This window comes from Aotus nancymaae, unplaced genomic scaffold, assembly GCF_030222135.1.
Source record: "Aotus nancymaae isolate 86718 unplaced genomic scaffold, 86718_ANA_hifiasm-v0.15.2.pri h1tg000059l, whole genome shotgun sequence".
NCBI classification, from domain to species: Eukaryota; Metazoa; Chordata; class Mammalia; order Primates; family Aotidae; genus Aotus; species Aotus nancymaae.
Genome location: NW_026988473.1, coordinates 57,458,052 through 57,481,684, shown reverse-complemented (window position 1 = coordinate 57,481,684; position 23,633 = coordinate 57,458,052). Strand labels below are relative to the sequence as shown.

The 23,633-nt window shown below is 40.5% G+C and overlaps 1 protein-coding gene across 10 annotated transcripts in view; it reads left to right on the top strand.

Annotated features, from left to right (window-relative positions):
• The window catches only part of FAM168A (family with sequence similarity 168 member A), a 168,228-nt gene that overhangs the window by 98,321 nt on the left and 46,274 nt on the right, over nt 1–23,633 (top strand). For all 10 annotated transcript variants that reach the window (XM_064365276.1, XM_012456948.2, XM_012456940.3 and 7 more), the window contains one exon: nt 5,036–5,123. In XM_064365276.1, the coding sequence (XP_064221346.1) occupies nt 5,054–5,123 (70 nt within the window). In that variant the 5' untranslated portion in view covers nt 5,036–5,053. The remainder of the gene's footprint in view (nt 1–5,035; nt 5,124–23,633) is intronic.

Below are 23,633 nucleotides of genomic sequence, written 5' to 3'. Positions count from 1 at the left end.
AGTCATTGTGATTGAAGTGAAGAAAACAAAAAGATAGTAGTAGAAGTTGCAACCAGAGAGGTAGGCACGTAAGGCCAGATCATAGAAGGCCTTATTTGCTTTTATAAGGACTTGGAATTTTATTATGGATAAGATGAGAAGCCCTTGCAGGGTTGTATTTGCTGATGCAAGTAATGTAGGCTTACTATGGTTCATTCTCAGGAAGTAGGGTCACCTCCATGCTTGACTCTGGAGAGACAGGTAGGCAGGTCTTGCACAGTGGGTACCCCTAAGTTTGTTTTACATTCAAAGTGAAATCAGGTCAAATGAGTAGCATATGATAGCTAAGATTCTAGGAAGCTGGCAGGAGGAGAAGTCAAGCAGGCAGTGCTTTTATTCTGTTGTAACTGCCCATGGTCCCCAGCAGTGACCCAGCAGGTGCCAGATATTGTGGTAGATATGAACTGCCTCCATGTTGGGATCTGTTAGGGTTCAAGAATAGCACTCAGGCTCTTGAGTTCAACAAGGATTTGAGGTCTGATGTTCCAGAGGTGAACCTAGTACTGGGTTAGGGCCTAGGGAGCCTGGGAGACTCATCTAGTACAGTGAAAGTAACTTGGACATTGAAATCAAAAAGAACTGGCTTTGAAATTGGCTTTTCCTCACTTCTTAGTTATGAGATCTTGGGCTAGTGACTTAATTTCTTTGAACTTAAGTTTACTTATCTGTAATGTAATAAAAATAGTACTTACTTTGGAAATATTATAGACTTACAGGGACTTAATAAGACCTTAGCATAGTACCTGTCACATGGTAGGTGTTCAGTAAATGGTAGCTGCTGGTAGTAGAGGTAATATTTATTTTTCTTTTCTCCTTTTTTTTTTTTAACCTCCACAGAACCACCAAAGAACTAATATATTTATGATAGTGCTAATGGTTAACCTTTTATAGGGTGCTTATTGTATATCAAACATTGTTCTAAGCAGAATTCTTAGGCAGCTCCAATCTAAGTCCAAATCCAGATTTCTGTTCTTCACCCAAAACCTACTCCTCTCATAGTTCTTACCAATAAATGGGATTTTTATTATTCCAGTTTCTTAAAACTTGGCATCATTCTTGATGTCTTTCTTCCTCTCATACCTTATATTAAATCCATTAGCAATTCCTGTCAGCTTGATCTTCAAAATATAAAAAGTATGACTAGTTTCTACCACCATCATCACTGCTATTACCCTAGTTTGACCACATCATCTTTCATCTGAACTGTTTCTAAAACCTCCTGATTAGCCTACTTCTCTTCTTGCTTTCCTGCTGTCTGATCTCAGCACAATCTACCTCTTCTTAAAATGAAGACAAATGATTTCACTCTTCTTTGCAAAACAATCCAGTGGCTTTCCATCTTATTTAGAATAAAAAGAAAGTCCATATAGTGGCCTACAAGGCCCTGCGTGATTTAGACTTCATCACCTGTCTGATCTTCCTTCCTATTCTTCCTCTTCATTTACTTCACTTCAGCTAAACTGGCCTCTAAGCTGTTTCTCAAAAATGCTTCTACTTTGGGGCATTTGCATTTGCTGTTTCCTCTGCTTGGACAGTTTCTTCTCAGAGACCTCCATGGCTTACCCTTTCAACTTATTCAGGTCTTTGCTCAGATGTCACTCAGTGACACTTTATCTAATCATCTTCTTTAAATTAGCAACACCTGCCCTTAGCACTCCCTAAGCAGCCTGAGTGGATTTCTTTACAGCAGTAGCCCCTAGCCTTTTTGGCACCAGGGACAATTTTTCCACAGACTGGGGATGTGTGTGGGGATGGGGCTGTGGGGGCATTAGATTTTCACAAGGAGCACACAACCTAGATTCCCTCATATGTGCAGTTCACAGTAGGGTTCACACTCCTGTGAAAATCTAATGCTGCTGTCGATCCAACAGGAGGTGTGCTCAGGCAGTAATGCTTGCTTGCCTGCCTCTCACTTCCTGCTGTGCTGCCTGGTTCCTAACAGGCTGTGGACTGATGCCAGTCCATGGTCCCAGGGTTGGGAACCCCTGCTTTACAGTTTTTATTGCCATCTGATATATCTTTCACTTGAAAAAAAAAATGTCTCTTTCTTCTTCCTTCCAACTAGCACGTAAGCAGAAGTTTTTGTTCTTGTTGTCTGCTGTATCTCACTTCCTCTAGACAGCCTATATGAGAGAAATGGCATTTGGGAAAGAAGGCATGACCCTCAAACTGGGCATCAAAATCTTCTTGGGAACATAAATACACAGATTTCTGAGCCCCATCCCAGATAGAGCATAAAGGATTTTGTATACCATGTGAAAGAGTTTGGATTTTATTTGTAAGGCTTTTGAAGAAGGTGGGGTGGTATTAACTACAAATGATAAGAGAACTTTTTGGGGTAATGAAAATACTTTATATCTTGATTGTGGTGGTGTTTGTACAACTGAATACATTTTTCAGGGGCTCATAGAACTATATACCTAAAAGGGATAAAATTTTACTATATGTAAATTTTACTTTAATAAACCTGTCATTTAAAAAATTTTATTACAAAGTATGGTTTTTGTTTTTTCCCCCATTTTGAGGTTAGAGGAAACAGAGGCTCAGAAGTTAAGGAACTACCCTGTGATCCCATCGTGGTCTGTGGCAGTTCTAGGATTTGAACCTAAATCTGCCTGATAGTAGAGTTTGTGATCTTCCTACTCATTTTTAGCCTGTCCCTGAAACTATTAACAGTATATAGATTTTGTTATAAAAGGCCAACCTTCCCTTAGAAGCTGGGAATCCTGTCTACCCTTGAGAAGCTCCCTAAAAGTGGCTGTCATATTCTAAATTTTGAAACCCTGGCAGATCTCATTTCTGTCAGTCATTAGTTGAGACTGGAATTGATGCTTTTAGGAGTGCTACCCCAGGCGAGATCTCTTCCAGTGGCAGTGGTTCTCATTTTGGAGCAGCAGGAGACCAGTTTCAAAGCTGATTAGTTTCTTTGGTTATGAAAAGCAATTTTGTACTTTGTCCAATCAGCAACACAGAGTGTCTTCTCAGTAGGAGAGTGCTCAGATGTTTACAGGGCAAGTTGTACTGCTTAGCACTTATCTTAGTCCTTTTTGTGCTGCTATAGCAGAATACCACAGACTGGGTAATTCATAATGAATGGAAATGTATTGGCTCATAGTTTTGGAGGCTGGGAAGTCCAATATGAGGGTGCAAGCATCTGTCAAGGACCTTCTTGCTGTGTCATCCCATGGTGGAAGACCAGAAGGGCATAAAGAGGGTGATAGAGAGCAAGAAGGGACCAAACTCATCTTTTTATAAGGAACCCGCACCCACCATGATAAACCCACTCCTGCAATAATGGCATTAACCCATTCATCAGGGCAGATCCGTCATGGCCTAATCACCTTTTAACAGTCCCACCTCTTAATTACTGTTAAAATGGTTATGAAGTTTCCAGCACATGCTTTCTGGGGAGACACTTTCAAACATTTTATCAATCTTCCTCACCCTGACTTACCAGGCAGAGAACTGGTTGGGTAGAAGAGAGACCCAAAGCTAGAAAGAGTACAAGTAGTCTCTGTGTTGTCACTTGAACAACATTGTCACATCATCATTGTTTATATCTGCATATCACTTCACAGTTTGCAATTTATTTTAACATCTATGATCTCTTTTAATTATTAATGTCTCAGTACTCTGTGAGGAGAGTGCTTTTATTTAGAGAAAGAATGTATGTTACTTGAGTATATTTTTAGGTAACTCTGGCTGAGAAAATATATTTTTCGTTAAGTTTAACTGAAATATATATAACTCCTTTAACTTTCATCCTCAAGTTATTCTAGTTTCAGTTTGTTGGCCGATGGTCATTTTATCTAGCTTGTTGCCCTGGGGTGCTTTGCCAGGGCTACACATTATGTACGTTTTAGGAAGTTCTGTCCTCTGAAATTGGCCAGTGGCATTTTCCCTTTTGCTTATCTGATGGCCCCAGCTTCCTCTCCTTGGTAGCCCACCTTTTCTCCACTACTCATTTTTGAACCCTAGACAGACTAATCACAAAGCAGTTGTCATGCCAGCTGTTCACTGGCTGCCTTCAACATTTGACTTGTTTCCTATTTTGAAGTGATACAAGAGAATTTACTGACCTAAAAAAATGCCCATCTTGTGAACCTAGTTAGGAAGGAATTGTTTGGTTTTTATAATGTGTAAATAATATATTTGGAGACACGTTTTCAAATGTGTCAGGCTATATGGTAAGGAAAGGCTCCCTAAACAAGGTGGGACAAATTGTCTGGCTAATAGAGCTTAATGACAGATCTTCCATTAATCAGAATGGAGAATGTGCTTCATTAAGATAATTAACAGAGCACTTGTGCAGGTGATACTTATTGCACACAAATTTCCAAGTTTATTTCTTTCCCTTGAATAAATTTGGAGAGAAATCCTAGCTATATTTCCTTGTTTGCATTAAAATGATCAGTGGGAACAAATTCTCTTTTTTGTTTTTGAAGCTGCTGGTAACTGGTATCTTCCTCTACAGGTGTAAGGGACAGATGAGATGCTGCTTTTCCCTCCAGCAGTCTGTTTGCTCATCACCAGGCACCAAGCTCCACTAGTGAACTGTAGAAAGCATATCCTTTTCCAGCTTCTAGACTAGCAACATTAGACTTAGAAAGGACCTCAGAGATCTTAAACTAATTCACTTTATGTCAGTAAATTGAAGTCCAGACAGGGAAAGTGACGTGGCCAGTGCCACCTAGTATACTAGTGCCAGAGCTGTCTGTGGGATAGTGGGACTAACACTGAACTGAGAGCCAAAATTCCTGGGTTGGCATTGGGCAAGTTATATCACTTCCTTGCTCCTCACTATCTTCATCTCTAAAATGGGGAAAGTATTTAGCAGAGGGCCAGGTAAAGACAAACTGGCTTTTTTATTTAGTCTTCTTTCCACTACACTCTGATGCTTTCCTTTCAGCGAAAACTGAAGATTATAGAGGAGAAGCTGATGTCGGGAAGAATGAACAATCAATAATCAGTGCTGTTTTCTTTGTTTTCTCTGTAGGATCCTCAATCTTCCACAATGAACCCTGTTTACAGCCCCGTGCAGCCTGGGGCTCCTTATGGCAACCCTAAGAACATGGCCTACACGGGTGAGTAGTATGAGAATGGCTCTCGAGAAATGGTGGTTAAAGACATTACGAGATAACTTGTTGAATGACTTTGGAGGTATATGATATCAGAAGATAGGTCTGAGTTCCAGTGGAAAGATGGCAGAGAATCCGTTGTCTGGTTGTTTCTAAACTTTATTCTACAAAAATATAGGAGAGTGTTTTAGAGAGTCCGCAAACATTTGATTTGATTATTTTAAAATATTGAGAACTATTTTTGTAAAACATGAAGACGTGTTAGATGATCAGTGTGTTAAGCTTCTAAGAATGCATGGTAATTTTTTTTAATGCTACCATTTGCATGTACTTATGTTTTTAAATCAGGATTTTCTCAATGCTATGCAACCAAATTACCATTCAGAAATATATTGGAGGTTGAGCCTGATGTAACTGTAGCTGTTATTCCTAACTTTCTATTTCACATGTTTATCACAACAGTTTCATTGACCTTATTACTTAACCTTAACAGTAGATATTTTCTGTTTGAATTCCTATTTGTATATTTATTCTAACAAAATTAATTTCCAGTAACAAGGACTCATGGGGCAGTACCTGACACCCTACTAGCTCATAGAGCTTGTTGCTTCTCCCCTTTGCAGTTCAGGGTGCTCCAGCAACCTAAGTTCCTTTGCCAGAGGGGACTGAACTGCTTTGGCAGACAGAGCCCAGGAGAACCCTGTGGGGCTTTGGATTCCTGTTTGCTTTGATCCTGGCTGCCTTCATTCTTAATAAGTTGCTAAACTAGAGAAGGAAGAGAACAGTTGCATTTATCCATTGATTTGCACAAAGATTAAGCAGTGCAAATCTGGAAGGGGAGTTGACTTTGTCAACATAATTTTCCAAACTTCCAAAATTGGAAAGGGAACAGACTTTATCTCTGCTTGGCACATAGTAGGATTTGGTAATGTGTTTTGACTGACTGGACAGCAACCAGGTTCAAATCCCAGCTCTATCAGAGAATAGCTGGGTGACTTTGGACAACTTGCCCTAACCTCCCCAGACTTAATTTCTTTGATAAACTGGAATAATATTATCTATTTCATAATAGATAATTCTGGAAATGGGACAAAATATCTATTTCATAGGACAGTTGTGAGAATCAAACAATATAATTTGTACTCCTCTGGAGGAAAGGAGGATCTTTTTTTGTTTCTACTAATCACCAAGGAATATTATGAGCTTAGAACTGTTTTAATTTCATTTCCCTGCTGTCGATTCTAGGACCACACAGATAGTATAAACTCCACATTAAGTAGTATAAATTCAGACTTCACACAGGCCAAGTTTTCAAATTTGCAGGGAGACTTTTTATTTTTTAACTCAAGCTTGCCTGTTGTATCTCTGTACTTTTGGATTTTTTTTCTTTTTTTAAACTGACAATATGACTCCTCCAAGGTCCCAGCTTTATGCAGGGGAACTTGAGTTGCAGCTCTGCTGCTCCAGGGCCCACAGCCTATCTCCTACCCCTGGTGGCTATAAAAAGCAAGCCCTTTGAGTGCCTGACTAAAAAATCTTCCCAAAGCAGCCCAACATCAGCTCACCACATAGACTTCCTGATTTTTAGTTTCCTCTTCATTTTTTGAGTAGTAGGGATTTCTTTTTCTTTCTTAAAATCTCAACTCTGCCTAAGTGTTGGATGTTTGTTATACTTCATCCAGCTTTTCTAGGTATTATGCAGTAGGCAGATTTTCAGGTTATTTTTCTTCTGCATTACTGGGAATGAAAGATCTAAGTGAAGATAATTTATAAACAAATGCCAAATATAGTGCATTAGAGTAAATGTATTGTTAGTAATAATGATTATGTTAAAAAGTATTATCATTTGGTAAGAACATACTAGGTACTATATATATTATAATCTTATTAATCATAAATGCTATAGTTTTTATAGATAACTATGGTAGTTTAATTCAGGTCATGTGACTTGACTAATGTATATAGCTTCTAAGGGATGAGGAAATATTTGAACTCAGGTCTTTGTGATTTCAAAGTATATGTCCTTTCTTTTATAGTAAGCTAATCTATCTTAAAATATGTGCTGCTTTCTCTGTTCCCCGTGAGAAACTAAGTGAGAGGGTTGTCTTTTCAGTTTGTAAGACTAGGAAACCTTCCCTTTGAGGAGCTAGAAGCCTGTTCCTGGCCAGCAATTTGGGGTAGGCTCAGGAGGGCAAGAGTTCAAGGGGTCGAGTCCATTGTGGTGTCATCTGCCTCAAAGGCAATGGGATGGTGGCCACAGGGAACAGAGGAGTCGGAAACACTGCTGGTTTGAAATTTTCTTGAAATCTGGAGATGGGAAATAAAATATAGCTTTGTGGTACAATGTATTCCAGTAAGCAGCTGTCTTCTAGCCAATTGACAGTGTTCTTTCTTTCTCTCTCCCTTTTAAAGCCCCTTTACTGAGTACTTACTGTGTGCCAAAACTTGAGCTCAGTATTTTACAGAAAATACCTATTTTTATACTGCAGCAATCCTATAACATGGGTATAACTAGCTCCTTATATATTTTGGCAGAGTGAATTTAGAGAATGTAATATGCCATATACTTTCAAATGCTTAAGATAGACTATATATTATGAACTGAATGTTTGTGTCCTTCCAAAATCTATATGTTGAAACCCTTAATCCCCAATGGGATGGTAATCGGAGATGGAACCGCTGTAGGTTTAGATGAAGTCATGAGGGTTGGGCCTTCATGATGAGATTAGTTCCTTTAGAAGAGACACCAGAGCTCTTTCTGCTATGTAATGACACAGCAAGAAGGTAACCATCTGCAAGCAAGGAAGGGAGTCATTAGGCTGGCACCCTAATCTTGGACTTCCACTCTCCAGAACTTTGAGAGATAAATGTCTGTTGTTTAAACCACCCAGTGCGTGGTATTTTGTTATAGCACCTCAAGCTGACTAGGACAGATAATGAGTGCAGTGAACACTTGAATACCCTTTACCTAGATTCACCATGACGGTGGGCTGTTTAGAGACCAGGCATTTCTTTTTCTAAAGGCTTCATAAAGGTTTTTCTGCTAGAATTTTGGAGTGTAATCAAGACCTCAACATTCTTTTCTTTTGTTTCTTTTCTCTTCTTTTCTAAAATGTTCTGATTGTGTCAGTGTCTAAGCATCACCCAGAGATCTAATATGTGTTCTAGAGTCTGTCAGATCTCGGCTGAAATCTAGTCTCTGTCTCTCTGTCACTAGTTAGCTATGGAAACTTTGGTTGAGTAATCTTTCTGAATCTGCTTCCTCGACTGTAAAATGGTATAATGGCCTGTAAGATGGTTGGTTTGTAGTCAATGAAAATGTTTATAAAGCTTCTGGTGTCATGCCTGGCTCATAGTGGACACTCAGTTAATGGTTGTTTTAATGCATAGTGATGAGTATATACCTACTGGGAAAACAGCATGGGACATAGAATTAGTGACTTAGATTACAGACCCGATTCTGCCACTTAAGAGCTGTGTGACATCAGATAAGTTATCAAACTTTCTGGGCCTCAATCTATCATTTGCTTAAAAAAAAAAAAGAAGAAGATCGAGACCATCCTGGTCAACATGGTGAAACCCCATCTCTACTAAAAATACAAAAAATTAGCTGGGCATGGTGGTGCGTGCCTGTAATCCCAGCTACTCGGGAGGCTGAGGCAGGAGAATTGCCTGAACCCAGGAGGCGGAGGTTGCGGTGAGCCGAGATCGCGCCATTGCACTCCAGCTTGGGTAACAAGAGCGAAACTCCCGTCTCAAAAAAAAAAAAAAAGAAGAAGATAAAACAGGGTTAGGAATGCCTTCCTCACAAGACAGCTGAGAGTAATAAATGTAACAGAGCTAGTCACCAACTTGTGATGAAGTTACCAAAACACAATTAGAAAATAATTCTAAAATGAGAGATGAAGCCCCTAAATGAATCCATCATTTTATAGATGAAAAGAGTATAAGAAGTGTTTTGAAGAAAGTGTGGTTGGGTCTGGAACCTGTGTCTCCCCATCTGGGTCTGTGTATTCATGGTCTCTCTACCACAAAATAACAAGCATCCTCCCTTCCCTTCATCGTGTTGTGGCCACTTCACATTCCTCTGGTAGCCCACTCCAGTTCAGGTACTCTTTCTGACTCCTCCTGTGTTGACCCTTAATGAATATCCTGGTTTCAGCCAGTAGCAAACATAGGTCAAAATGCTACAGGTACCCTAACAAAAGATACAACTCTTCAAGGTTAGAAGGCTAGGAAATTAATCTGTTCAAAGACTACCATCTTTTTTTTTAACCAGTGGTGGGTTTCTTTTTTTCTTATTGCTGCTTTTGCCTAAAAACATAGAGTCAGTTTAAGAAGCATATTTGTATTTGACAGTTTATCAGCTAGAGGACCTGAATAATTAATGAAGCTGACAGTCTGCAGATATAATGAATTATCTGCTGTATCAGTAAGATTAAAAAGTAAAATTTTTCTCTGCAATGAACCTTGCCCAGTTTACATTCCTTTGCATAAATTGCATAAATCCTAGGATCACCTGTTGGAGGTCTTGATTACCTGACATTTATACTTTGTTTATTCTTTGCGAAGAAATTTGTGGGATTCTTCCCCTCTTTTTTTTTTTTTATAACAATTCTGGAAGATAGTCTTTATTTTCCAGATGAAATGATTGAGATAAGCTTCTCCAAGGTCACATTGTATAGCAGAGCCCAAACCAACCCTAGTTACAAAGTAAGTACTTTTACTGTTCTAGCATTCATGGCTATGTCTTGGACACTCCAGTGATTAGGGTCTCAGATGAGCCTGGAAAATGGATTCTAATTCCCGAAACTGCTCTAGCAGCCCCCACTTTGATGTTCAAACTGCTCTCTGCTCAGGAGAGAACTCCAAGGTCACTTACTTACTTTTCGCTTATGGTTGAAGAAGAATGTCTAAAGAGAATTCTTATTAACTGTTCTAATGAATATAATCTCCTTGTGGTTAAATCCAGTGGACTCTTTATAGTCTTTATCCTAATTTGACTCTTTTTTTTTCTTTTTTTTTGAGACGGGGCCTTGCTCTGTTGCCGAGGCTGGAATGCAGTGGCACGATCTTGGCTCACTGCAACCTCTGCCTCCTGGGTTCAAGCGATTCTTCTGCCTTAGCCTCCTGAGTAGCTGGGACTACAGGTGCAGGCCACCAAACCAGCTAATTTTTATATTTTTAGTAGAGACGGGGTTTCACCATATTGGCCAGGCTGGTCTCAAACTCCTCAAACTAGTGGTCCGCCTGCCTTGGACTCCCAAAGTGTTGGGATTACAGGCGTGAGCCACAGCATCCAGCCTGACCCTTCTATATCATTTGACACCCAACTCCTTTCTTGAAGCAAGCTTTCATTACCTCCATAATTTTCATTGACCATAATTATTTATTTTTTGTTTGTTTTTCCTTTCTTCCTCTCCAACTGTTACTGAATTTGTCTCCTTTCAGGCTTTTCTTTCCCTGCTCGCCCATTAAAAGTTGATGTTGGCCAGGCACAGTGGTTCACACCTGTAATCCCAGCACTTTGGGAGACCGAGGCAGATGGATCACGAGGTCAGGAGATCAAGACCAGCCTGGCCAACATGGTGAAACCCCCGTCTCTACTAAAAATACAAAATTAGCTGGGCATGGTGGTGTGCACTTGTAGTCTCAGGTACTCGGGAGGCTGAGGCAGGAAAATAGCTTGAACCTGGGAGGTGAAGATTGCAGTGAGTTTTAAAACTCCTGACCTCTGGTGATCTACCTGCCTCTGCCTCCCAAAATGCTGAGATTACTGGCATGAGCCACCTCACCTGGCCATTTTTATGTGTACTATTCAGTGGCATTAAGTGCATTCATACTGTTTTGCAACTGTCATCACTATTGGTCCACAGAACTCCTTTCATCCTGCAAAACTGATGTTCAGTACCCATTAAACAATAACTCTTCATTTCACCCTCCCCCCAGCTCCTGGCAATCACCAGTCTACTTACTATCTCTGAATTTGACTAGTCTAAATGCTCATATAAATGAAATCATGTAGTATTTGTCCCTGTGTGACTGGCTTATTTCACTTATCAGTGTGTCAGGATTTCCTTCCTTTTTAGACTGAATAATATTCCATTGTATATACATACTGCATGCAGTGGCATGTGGACACTTGGGTTGCTTCAGCCTTTGGGCTATTGTAAATAATGCTGCTATGAACATGGATGTACAAATATCTCTTAAAGACCTTGCTTTCCGTTCTTTTGGGTATATATCCAGAAATGGAATTGCTGTGTCATACAGTAATTCTGTTTTTAATTTTTTGAGAAACTGCCATACTGCTTTCCTAGTGGCTGCACCATTTTACATTCTCCTTTGTGGTTTATAAAAGTTTCGGTTTCTGCACAGCTTTGCCAGTGCTTATTTTTTTCTGTCTTTAAATAATAGCCATCATAATGGATATGAAATATCTTATTTATTTTCAAAAAACCTTTCTTACATTTCTTAGATTAGACCTTTCTTCACCATTCTTCCCACTATTATCATTCAGGTCATGATTACTCTTTCTGGGATTATTTAAGTTGCCTCTTAACTGGACTTCCTAACTCCTGTCATATACCCTGTCCCCAGTCCATTCTTTACATAACAGCCATAATCATTTTTCTCTCTTGAAAATTTGACATCACTCCAGTGCTTAAAACCCTTCAATTACTCTTCACTGTCCTTTGGATAAAGTCCAAACTCCTTAGCTTGCAATAGAAAGTTTTTATGACCTGAGCATTTAGATATCTCCAGCGCATCTCCTGCTCATCCTATTTATCTATATTCTCAGTCCAGCTGGTGGCTGGTATTATGTTTTTATTTAGAATTATAAGATTGTTAGAGACCATCAAATCCAACCCTATTCTTAGATGAGAAACATGAAGTCTAATAAGTGCCTAAGGAAAGCACATATTAGGATTCACAGTGGGCCATGCGCCATGGCTCATACCTACAATCCCAGCACTTTAAGAGGCTGAGGCAGGAGGATCTCTTGAGGCCAGGAGTTTGAGACTACATGGCAAGTCTCAAACTTGGCAACATGGCAAGACCTCATCTCTATAAAAAATTTAAAAATTAGCTGGGCGTGGTGGCACCTGCCTGTAGTTGGAGGTACTCAGGAGGGCCACTTGAGCCCAGGAGGTCAAGGCTGTGGTGAGCCATGCTTATACCATTGCACCCAAGCCTGGGTGACAGAGTGGAAACCTTGTCTTAATAAAAAAGATTGACAGTGAATTCAGTATCTGATTTATTCCTGTATCTCTAATACGCAGCTAGGCCCCTGCATGCCATGAATATTGACTAGTGTTTCAACAAATGAATGGACAGATAGATGTCAAAGCTGGAGGTAGAACCCAGACCTCTGGCAGTCAATCTAGTTCTCTTTCTACTCACCTTTTAGCTGCTTTTTAATTTCCAAGACACTTCGTTAGATTTCTTTAAACAAGGTAATTCTATCATCTTTGGTCATTTCCAACCTCTCTGAGTAGGGATATCCTCTACAAAGTAGGGATAATAGTATCTGCTTACTTCAAAAGTGTTTTGATGGGCTGGGCACAGTGACTCACACCTGTAATCCCAGCTCTTTGGGAGGCCAAGGTGGGTGGATTATCTGAGGTCAGGAATTCGAGACCAGCCTGGCCAACATAGTGAAACCCTGTCTCTACTAAAAATACAAAAATTAGTCAGGCATAGTGGCACATACCTATAGTCCCAGCTACTGGGGAGGCTGAGGCTGGAGAATCTCTTCAACTCAGGAGGCAGAGGTTGCAGTGAGCCGAGATCATGCCACTGTATTCCAGCCTGGGCGACAAAGCAAGACTCCATCTCAAAAAAAAAAGTGCTTTGATTAAGTGACATAATATGTGTAAAGCATTTGGCATGTAGTTAGGCTCTTATTAGTTATTAAAGAATTAGCCAGGTACAGTGGCTCACTCCTATAATCCCAGCACTTTGGAAGGCTAAGGCAGACAGATCATTTGAGGTCAGGAGTTCAAGACTAGCCTGACCAACATGGTGAAACCCCATCTCTACTAAAAATACAAAAAAATTAGCCAGGTGTGGTGGTATGCCTGTAATCTCAGCTACCTGGGAGGCTGAGGCAGGAGGTTCACTTGAACCCAGGAGGTGGAGGTTGCAGTGAGCTGAGATTGTGCCACTGCACTCCATCCCGGGTGACAGAGTGAAACTTTGTCTCAAAAAAAGAAAATAAAAAAGCTTTAGTAGCCTTTGTTTATTATTTGTCATCATTACGTCCCCAGCACCTAGCACAGGGACTGGTGCAGAGTTGGCTGTCAGTAAATTTTGAAGGAAGAAAGAGGGAAGAAGAAAGAAATAAAAGGAAGGAGATGAGACTAATGAGTGAAGGAAGTCACAACAGAGAAGTATAAGATGGGTTTGAGGAAAAGACTCCTGTGATTTGTTTATCCTTGCTAATGAGTAGCCCTCTGATATGGCAAGGAGAGTCTGGGACAGGTAGCCAGTGTGGGAGAGATTTTTTTCTGCTTTGTAGGTGAATAAAAATTTCATTTGGATTATCTGTTATGACTGGTCAACCCCTCTGGATGGACCAGATGGAACAGGGAGACTTTTCTGTTTTTAAGTCATGGAGACAGCAGAGACCCTCAGAGAAAACAAGAGACCCTCTTCCCTTGCCTACTTGCTTTATAGCAAATATTCTTTTTTAGAACAACGTTAGTGGAAGCCTGACAATTCCTTTGAGCTATTTAGCAAGAAAAAGCTGTCTTCAAACTTCTTATTACCTATGTAGTCAGCCTTGGGCTAGCTCATTTTGAGTGGCAGCTGCTTTGCTTAGGAGAATTGATTTTTAAAAATAAAATGTGACCAGCCTGCTCATTTCTGCAAAAAACTAAAAAATTGGCTGGACATGTTGGAACATATCTGTTGTCCCAACTACTCAGGAGACTACCGTGGGAGCATTGCTTGAGCCCAGGAGGTTCAGGCTGCAGTGAGCCGTGATTATGCCACTGCACTGCAGCCTGGGTGACAGAGCAAGAACCCATCTCTAAAAACAAAACAAAACAAAACAAAACAAAACAAAAACAAAATTTGACTCTCCTATGACAAATTTTCTCAGAAGCAGGCCGGGCGCGGTGGCTCACGCCTGTAATCCCAGCACTTTGGGAGGCCAAGGCGGGTGGATCACGAGGTCAAGAGATCGAGACCATCCTGGTCAACATGGTGAAACCCCGTCTCTACTAAAAATACAAAAAATTAGCTGGGCATGGTGGCGCGTGCCTGTAATCCCAGCTACTCAGGAGGCTGAGGCAGGAGAATTGCCTGAACCCAGGAGTCGGAGGTTGCGGTGAGCCAAGATCGCGCCATTGCACTCCAGCCTAGGTAACAAGAGCGAAACTCCGTCTTAAAAAAAAAAAAAAAAAAAAAATTTTCAGAAGCATGTGAGAACAAAGACTCACAAAACCCCATATGGTAATACATAAGAAGCACAATACTTTACAACTTAAAATTACCATTTGTGATCTCATTTAATCCTTATAATAGTACTGTGAAGTAGAAATTTCTATTAGAACATTTATTTTACAGATGAGGAAAGATTCAGAAATCCAAGGTCTTTCCTTTCCACCAAAGTGTCAGGCAAGTCCTCTCTGGGTTTTGTAGTGCATATAAGCAGTGATTTTTTATCTGTCTCTGATACTGTGTGTGATGCTAAAAACAGATGGATTAAACCTTATTGGGGCAAGAATCATGCACAATAAACTACATGTTTGCTTGTGACCGATGTACTTTCCTGGGTTACAAAATGATTTTCCACCTCTGTAAAGAATAATAACTTTTTCTCCCAAACAAAGAAGTATTGCTGTTGTTGGGTTATTATTTTTTTGCTCCTAAATTCTCCTTGGCTTCCTGTTCTCTACAAAAAGTTGTTTATTTGTATGTTTTTCTAGACTGTGAGCTCCTTGAGGGCAGAAATCATGTACTTCCTGTGCCTAGAACAGAGGAGGCAGTTAGTTCATTAAATATATGTTGAATTAAATTATTATCCTTATTGATTTATACAAATTTTATTGTTGCTGTTAATTATTATAGTAATAACTACCATTAATTGCTGTCAATGGAGTGCCAGGCACTTACAAACATTTTCTCCAGTTTTCATGATACTCCTTCAAGGGAGAGCTATTATCATTTTACATATGAGGGGATAAGGTTCAACTGTTAAATAACTTTCTCAAGGTCCTATAGCTTATAAAAGCCAGCTTATATGAAATATGGGTATGCTTGTGAAAAATTTATTATGCTAAAATATATGTAATACAAAATTTACCATTTTAACCTTCTAAAAATTTTTTATTTTTATTTATTTTTTGTCACCTAGGCTGGAGTATAGTAGCACAGTCAGCTCCTGCAGCCTCCATCTCTTGGGCTCAAGTTGATCCTGTTACTTCAGCCTCCCAAAGTGCTGGATTACAGGCATGAGCCATTGCACTGGGCCAATTTTAACCATTTTTAAGTATGTAATTCAGTGACATTAAGTAAATTCACAATGTTGTGTAAATATCCCCACTATTTTCAGAACTTTTTCATTAACAGAAATTCTGTAACCATTAAACAATAACTTCTCTTTTACTCCTCTTTTGCCCTCCCTCTAGCCCCTGGTAACCCCTAATCTTTCTATTTCTTTTTTTTCTTTTTCTTATGAGATGGAATTTCACTGTCCCCTAGGTTGAAGTGCAGTGGTGCGTTCATAGCTCACTAAAAAAAAATTTTTTTAAATAAGTGATCTCTCTCTGTTGCCCAGCTGGTCTCAAACTTCTGGCTTCAAGCAACTGTTCCACCTTAGTCTCCCAAGTCACTAGAATTACAGGAATGAGCCATTGTACTTCGCTTTTTCTGTTTCTATGAATTTGCCTATTCTAGATATTTCATATAAGTAGGATTGTACGATGTTTGTTTATTCATTCATCTGTTCTTGTAAATATCTTGAAATCTGCTTTGGCCAGTGGAGGTTGAAACCATGGCTGTCAGCCTCTGTGCTGGCGTCTCAGTGATCAAAACTAATAGTCAGAATGTGTAACCCCCATATTTGGAGGCCAAGGTCCTTATGGCCCATCCAGCTTCAGCAATTTGCACCACGGACTTGGGATGGTAGCCACTGGGCAAAAGGCTGAAATTTTCTGAAAATTTTACTAGCGTCTTTATCCAACCCTCCCTCTGGATACTGCAAGTGTTCTGATTAGACTCTAGAATTCCAAAATAGTTACTTCAGATAGTTTCTGCTGGCTCAATAGTTGTTTAGGTGGAGGATTTCTATGGACAATAGGCAACTCTTTTCCTATTCTGCCTTTGTCCATAACTTCATTCCCAATGTAGGTATTCTTAAAACAATAACAACAAAAAACTGTCAGTGTCATGTAGTTTGTTGCCGTTGCATAAAAGAAAGTATCAGGTAAGCATTTTTTTTTCTTTTTCTGGCTAAAGTCTTGCTATATCACACTATTCTTTGCAAATAAAGAATAGTCATCACCCTGCATGACAGTGGGAGACATGCTTTCTATGTATCTGTTCACAATGATGGATTCTCACAATTAGCTCAAGACATAGCAGTATATTCAGTCATTGGCATATTTCTATAAATGATGGAAAATTGTCCTGTAGCTCACTTTCTTGCCTGTCTTCTGCCCTGGTAGGAGGAAAAATCTTTACTCATTACCATGCTGAGAGTTTTGAATTAATATTTAGGTTGGTGCTTATGTCTGGAGAGATTTTATTTAAGGTTTTGCATCAAGGTATTTTAAACCTGCTTTGCCACCCTCTGGGGTGCTGGTAATCACATCATTTCTCTGGTAAGCCAATCTTTGATGGTAGCAGGATTACTGAACAGAGCTCTAGGGAATACCAGGTTCCAGCCCTGATTGAAGTAAGAGCAATTCTATGGTGGCTATTTATTGAACTTGTACTAGGCACAAGCTGGATGCTTTATATATTTGATTTCATTTAATCTTCATGACATCACTAGAAGATAGATGTTAAAAAACTCATCAGTTAAAAAACGGATGCAGAGAAGTCAAATGACTTTTCCAAGGTCATAGAAGATTTCCTTCCAGTTTGCCTGGCTCCAAAGGCCCTATTTTTTCCTTTGTTCCATGCTGAATAAAGGGAGAGCCTAGAATTAAAAAGTTCCTTTATTTTAGTTGTTTCCTTTTCAGAAAATTAGGAGATTGTGCCTCAAGATGCCTAGGAGCTGTTAAAAAGAAAGGAGTAAGCCACATAAATGCTGTCTTCCCCTCCAGTAGAGATCTGCTTCTGCCTATTTTACATAAATGCTCTCTTCCCCTCCAGTAGAGATCTGCTTCTGCCTATTTTAGAGATTAGGTATCCAGGTGAGAAAGATTCTACTGCCACAGGAGGGGGCCTAAATGAACTGGACTGGATGAATTCTGACCTTCCAATTTTGTTATATACTCTGTTCTTTAAATTGTAAGATTACCAGTTTTATAAAGACTCATCCACACAGTGATTGTCCTTTGTGCATGTGGTCCCTCCTTAGACTTCACCTTAACCAGCACAGATCTAAGAAATGGAAAAACAGGAGTGTAAGAAGACAGAATATACTAAGACATATGCTATCTCAGAGGGATGTGCCACTATATTCCAAAAGCCTAACATAATAAATAGATGTATAAATTGCTGTGGAAGCATGGTGTGTATGGAGGGCCACAACTCTGTCACAGTGAAGCAGGATATTTTCTTGACCCCGTCGCAGGAGTTGCGACGGGTGACAGGGATGCCTCCTTTACTCAGCCTGCCCTTGTCTACCCCTTGTGGGAGGGAGCGTGTGAGTGAACCAGTGCAGGAACTGGAGCAAGTGCTTTTGGGTGCTGGCAGGAACAGACTCTGCTTATTCAGCTTGCCTTGCTCAACCCTTTGTGGGAGGGAGTAGTAGGCGAGTACAGGATCCAGCCAGCCGCTTTTGAGCTCCAGCAGCAGAGAACTCTGTGTAGGCCCCAAGACAGTGTCCAGGTGGGGGTGCCTGCGACTCCTGAAGCCTCAGTTACAGTGCTCTTTTAGCTCTGCTGTCCATGGATGGCTTAAGTGTTAACAGCTCAGTGGGCCCTTTTCCTTTTTGTGTGAGGCTGCCTTCCACCAGCGAGTACAAAGGGCCAGTGTGCCAGCCTTTTTGTGTCCATACTTGTGGCTCCCCAGCTCTTGTCTGGCATCCAGGAAAAATGAAGTCTCACAAATGAATTGACAGGTGGTAAATGCAGGGGATTTTATTGCTGATGAAAGTGGCTCTCAGCAGGAAGCAGGGCTGAAAAGAGGACAGAGCGGCTAGGTAATCTTCTCCTGAAGTCCAGCCATCTCCAGCTAGATTCTTCTCGGAAGTTACGCTGTCAGGCTGTCCCTCTGAAGTCAAGCCACTTCTCTCCATTCAGCTGGGAGATAGTTCCATCTACTAGCTGAATCTGGAGTTTTTATAGGCACATGATGCGGGGAGGTGGGTGGACCACAGGTGGTTTAGGAAAAGGTAACATTTGAGCAGGAAAACAGGGATATAAGTTATCACTTTGGGCCATGGTTTCAGGCTTTTCGGCTTGAGGGTGGGGTTTCACTGGGGACCTGCTCTTTTCTGCTGAGAATTTCTCTGCCCCCTGTCCCTATCAAGAGGTTGGTGTCGGGAAAGGCTTCTGAGAAGGGAAGCATGGATCTTGAAGCATGAGAGGAGGAGTTACTAACTTGTAATTCTGATTCTGCTACTAACAACTGGGAGACACTTGACAAGCACTACCCACTTCTCTTGCCTTCACTTTCCCATCCAGGCTATGAGGGGCTTATATGAGTTGTTTAGTAATTTCTCTTTTAGCTCTAACAAACTGGCTGTTAATCTTTAAATTTTTGTTAGATCTCTTTTATTATAAATAACTGGCTGACTCTTTCCTTCCCTTAGTCTGTTTCTTTTGCATCTTCTTGTGAATGTAATTTCCTATGCCCCTTCTTGGAATTAATGTTAATTAATTAATCCGGGTGTTAATGAAGCGTTCAGGAACAGATAAGATGAGGTGAGCTCAGTACCCTTACTCAGAGCCCTCTCCTACAGTGACAGTCCAGAGCTTCTTTCTTTGGAGCTTCTGACGTTCCTGAGCAAGCTCAATAGACCATGAAAGCCTGTTCATAAGTATCTTATGAAAGGTTAGGTATAGCCGTAGCTACCACCAGTGAGTGACTTCTCTTTTCCTGCTAATTAAGCTCTTGGAGTTTAATTTAATTTTCTATTAGTTATGTGTGGTTCTTAATCAATGGTAATACAATTTTTGTGGCCCTGAATACAGCTGAAAATCAGTGGGATGTTGACACAGGACTGGAAGAGCTTTTGACTGTGCTGCATAGATTCTTATTGAAATGACTTCTGTTGCTTAATATAGTGGGGAGTGCCTATTCTTGAAGTCTCAAGACTGGAGTCTGACTCCTGGCTCTGTCTCTAAAAACTTTAATAAGTTACTTTACTTCCAAGGGCCTCAGTTGCCTCCTCTATAAAGACAGGAATAATAGTACCTACCTTATCTATCACTTGTTTGTGGGACTTTAAGGAGATAATTGATCTGGAAGAACCTTTTAAATGTGACAGATCTAGTCATGGGTAGAGCTGCATTGATCTTTGGACTGACTATTCTTATCTTGAGGGTTAACTGCTTGTAGGCTGAGTCCCCAAGAGGTTGTTGAGATTAGTAACTTTACTAGTGCTCATCTATCTTTCAAAGAGAACTCCTTAGCATTTGGGGTCAGAATTGGCCAGCTTCCCAGAGTTCTACTTCCCATGGAATCACAGGGATTCTAGTCAGGAACCGGAGAGGTGTCCAGAGCTTGGGGAAAAAAAAGGGTGTCTGGGTAGAGAGGACCTCTTCCCCACCCAGTTTGTTCCTCCAGTGGATGGGTTTATTATAACCGGTATCTATTATTAACAATAATGGTTGCTGTTTATTGAGGTCCATTATGGGCCATACACCATGTTTTGGAAACTTCTCTACCAAAGTGTACCCGCTATCAGAGGAGAATGAATTCACCTCTGGATTGATGGGGGAGTGAATAGCCCACGGCAGCTACTCCAAGGTTAAAAGTTATATGAAGTCTGTGTCTTATCTTCAAAATTCATAAGGATTTTGCCTTAAGGCACCATTATGTAGTTCTTGTTTTCTGTAAAACAAATGCTTTAAATTATTTACTGTCTGGTAAAATTAACACCCCAGGAAGATGCGCCTATTTTTTTTTTGTACCCTTCAGCATACTGTTGAGTAACCACCGGAGTTCCTGTACCCAGTTTGTCATTATTTTATTATTTTACTTAATTCTTTTTTTTTTTTTTTTTTTGCAAAACATCCTACACCATTTTATTTCAACCTTCATCCAAAAAATGTAAAAAATGTGTAGTCCTGAGTTTTGGATACTGACTTCCAGTCTTCATAGGCAGATGAGGAGAGAGAGTCAGGATAGAAGTTCAGAGTGCTTCCCACCCCTAGAGAAAAGGTAAGCACTAGACATAGTATAAGACCAGAACACCAGGGCCTTATGGAGAACAAGCCTCCTTTTCTTTTAGCACTGGCCCAAGTGCCTTCCACTCACCCCCTCACCCCAGACTCTCCTATTCATCAGAGGAGAGACATTCAGAATTCTTGAATCTTGTCCAGGAAGATGGTATATGGCATATGTAGCAGGCAGCTGGCTAAACAATGAGGGATAGGGTTTATCCCCACTGTTTTTTGGCAGGAAGGGTGGGGCACAACTCAGCTTCCTTCTCTTCCTCAGAAACATCATTGCATATTGTAACTTGGGTTGACAGGACAACTTGAGGTTGACCACAGGGACTGTAAGTAATCTCCTGGTAGTCATAGTTCCAGGTTACAGCTTCTACCACATTACACTCATCATTAGCCCCCTTGGTGAAGCAGAGCATAGTTAATGCCAGGGCATGCTTCATATTATCTTATTCCTCTTCCTTGAACATAAAGGAGTGGGTATGGCCCAGAGCTACAAAGAAAAATACTGCCCATAGTCACTGAGGCTGAGATCCCCAGACTTCCAACACCCCAGCCTGGGCTTGGTTCTCCTGACTCAAGGTGGTGGCAGTGCTGGCAGCTATGCTGCAAGGTTTCTGTACTTAATTTGTATTATCCAGGTTTTAATAGGTGTAGATACAAATCAAGAAAGATGAAAGTACTTGTTTCTATCACAGAGCCAAGAAGTAGAGAAGCCAGAATCAGGCCTAAGTTTGGATGTTTCATGCTCTAAAACACTGAGCTACGTAGTTGACTTACAGTTATGAGCCATTTAACAAGGGTGATACATTCTGAGAAATACAACAATTAGGCAATTTTGTTGTTGTGCATACATTATGGAGTATACTTTCACGGACGTAGATGGTGTAGCCTACTACACACCTTGGCTATGTGGTATAGCCTACTGCTCCTAGGCTATAAACCTGTACAGCATTTACTGTGCTGAATAATGTAACCAATGGTAATGCAATGGTTATTTGTGTATCTAAACATAGAAAAGATATAGTAAAAATGCAGTATTATAATCTTATGGGATCAGCTTCATAAATGCAGTCAGTCAGTGACCAAAATGTCATTATGCAGCATATGACTATAGACTGTCTTATAATTGTTTATATCTTTTTTATTTTATTTTTTTGAGACAGAGACTCGCTCTTTCACCAGGCTGGAGTGCAGTGGCACAATCTCGGCTTACTGCAACCTTCGCCTCCTGGGCTCAAGTGATTCTCTTGCCTCAGCCTCCCAAGTAGCTGGGACTACAGGCATGTGTCATCACACCCAGCTAATTTTTGTATTTTTTAGTAGAGACGGGGTTTTATCATGTTGGCCAGGATGGTCTCGATCTCTTGACCTCCTGATCCTTCTGCCTCGGCCTCCCAAAGTGCTAGGATTACAGGCCAATGCCTGGCCAATTGTTTATATCTTTTGTAATACCCATTGCTCTTGCAGGCAGTCATTGTGTTCTCAGTGCTTAACACAGTGCCTAACACAAAGTGAACTCTCAATTAATATTGGTTAGTGAGTGAATAAAGGACTGAATGATCAAGCCTCTAATAATGAACCTTTTCAGAGGTCCATAAAACGTCTCTGGCAAATTGACCTCAGAGTTTGGAATAGACTTTCTGTCCCGACAAAACTCTTATGCCCCACCTTCTTCCCAGACAGCCTAATAGCTTAAGGAGTCAGTACCTCAACTCACCTGCAACCCATTTAGATCACTCCTAAGCTACCATGAAGGGGTTCTCAGAATTATCTGGTTTATGTTTGTCTCTCCAACCCCTAATATATGCTCATACACACATACTTTTCTCCATAGTTACATCTATTCATTCCTAGTTCTTACTATGGTAAGCACAGGTGTGTTGTGGAAAAGCTGGTTTAAGAATTTTTTTTTTCTTAGTAGCAGCTAGTAGTAGTATATGCATACTTTGGGAGATTAGAAAACCTCCACTGTAGACTTGTCCTTTCTTTCAGGGTATATTGACTGGAACTTCTAGGAGAATTTATCTTCTGAACTCAAAGCATCTTTTTTTTTTGGACGGAGTCTCAGTCTGTTGCCAGGCTGGAGTGAAGTGGCATGATCTCAGCTTACTGCAACCTCTGCCTCCCGGGTTCAAGCAATTCGCCCGCCTCAACCTCCTGAGTAGCTGGGACTACAGGCGCACGCCACCATGCCCAGCTAATTTGTGTGTGTGTGTGTGTGTGTGTGTGTGTGTGTGTGTATGTATGTGTGCCTGTGTGTGTGTGTGTGTATATATATATATATTTATGGAGTTTCACTGTATTGGCCAGGATGGTCTCAGTCTCCTGACCTCAAGATCTGTCTGCCTCGGCCTCCCAAAGTCCAGCCTCAGAGCATCTTTTTAAAGAGACAGCTTTGCCTTGTGAAAACCTACAGGCATTTCCCTATGTTCTGAGCATTCAGGGTCTGTCTAGTCCATAAAAAGAAACTGGTTGAAAACTGTCACTATTGGTGTTTAGATTTGGGTTGTTTTGTTTTTGTGAGGAAAAAAAGGCTATAAGCTAGGTGAATATCCTGATACAGTGACTCTTTTCTTACGGATATAGAAACATTTCCAGCATCTGGAGGTCCCCAATTGTCAGTTTCCAAAATCTCTGTGACTAATAATTGATTTATACTTCATAGCAGTGATTTTCTAAAGGTAACCCCTGGGCCTAGGAACCTACTAGAAATGCTAATTCTTGGGCCTCCGCTTCAGACTTAATGAATTAGAAAACCTAAAGATGGTTCCCAGCAAAATTGGTGTTTTTTACAAGCTCTCTAGATAATTCTAATGGACTTATCTCCCATTTAGTAAATGTTCCATAGTCTTCCTCTTCTCTCCCAATTTTGTGAGCTTGTCTAGGAACCTTGCCATTATGAATGTCATAATTCCTTCTAGTTCAAAACAGCTTTAGAAACAGAGGTTATGTGTCAACTGTCACACGTGTGTCAGCTGTGACAGGAGGGGCTGCTGGC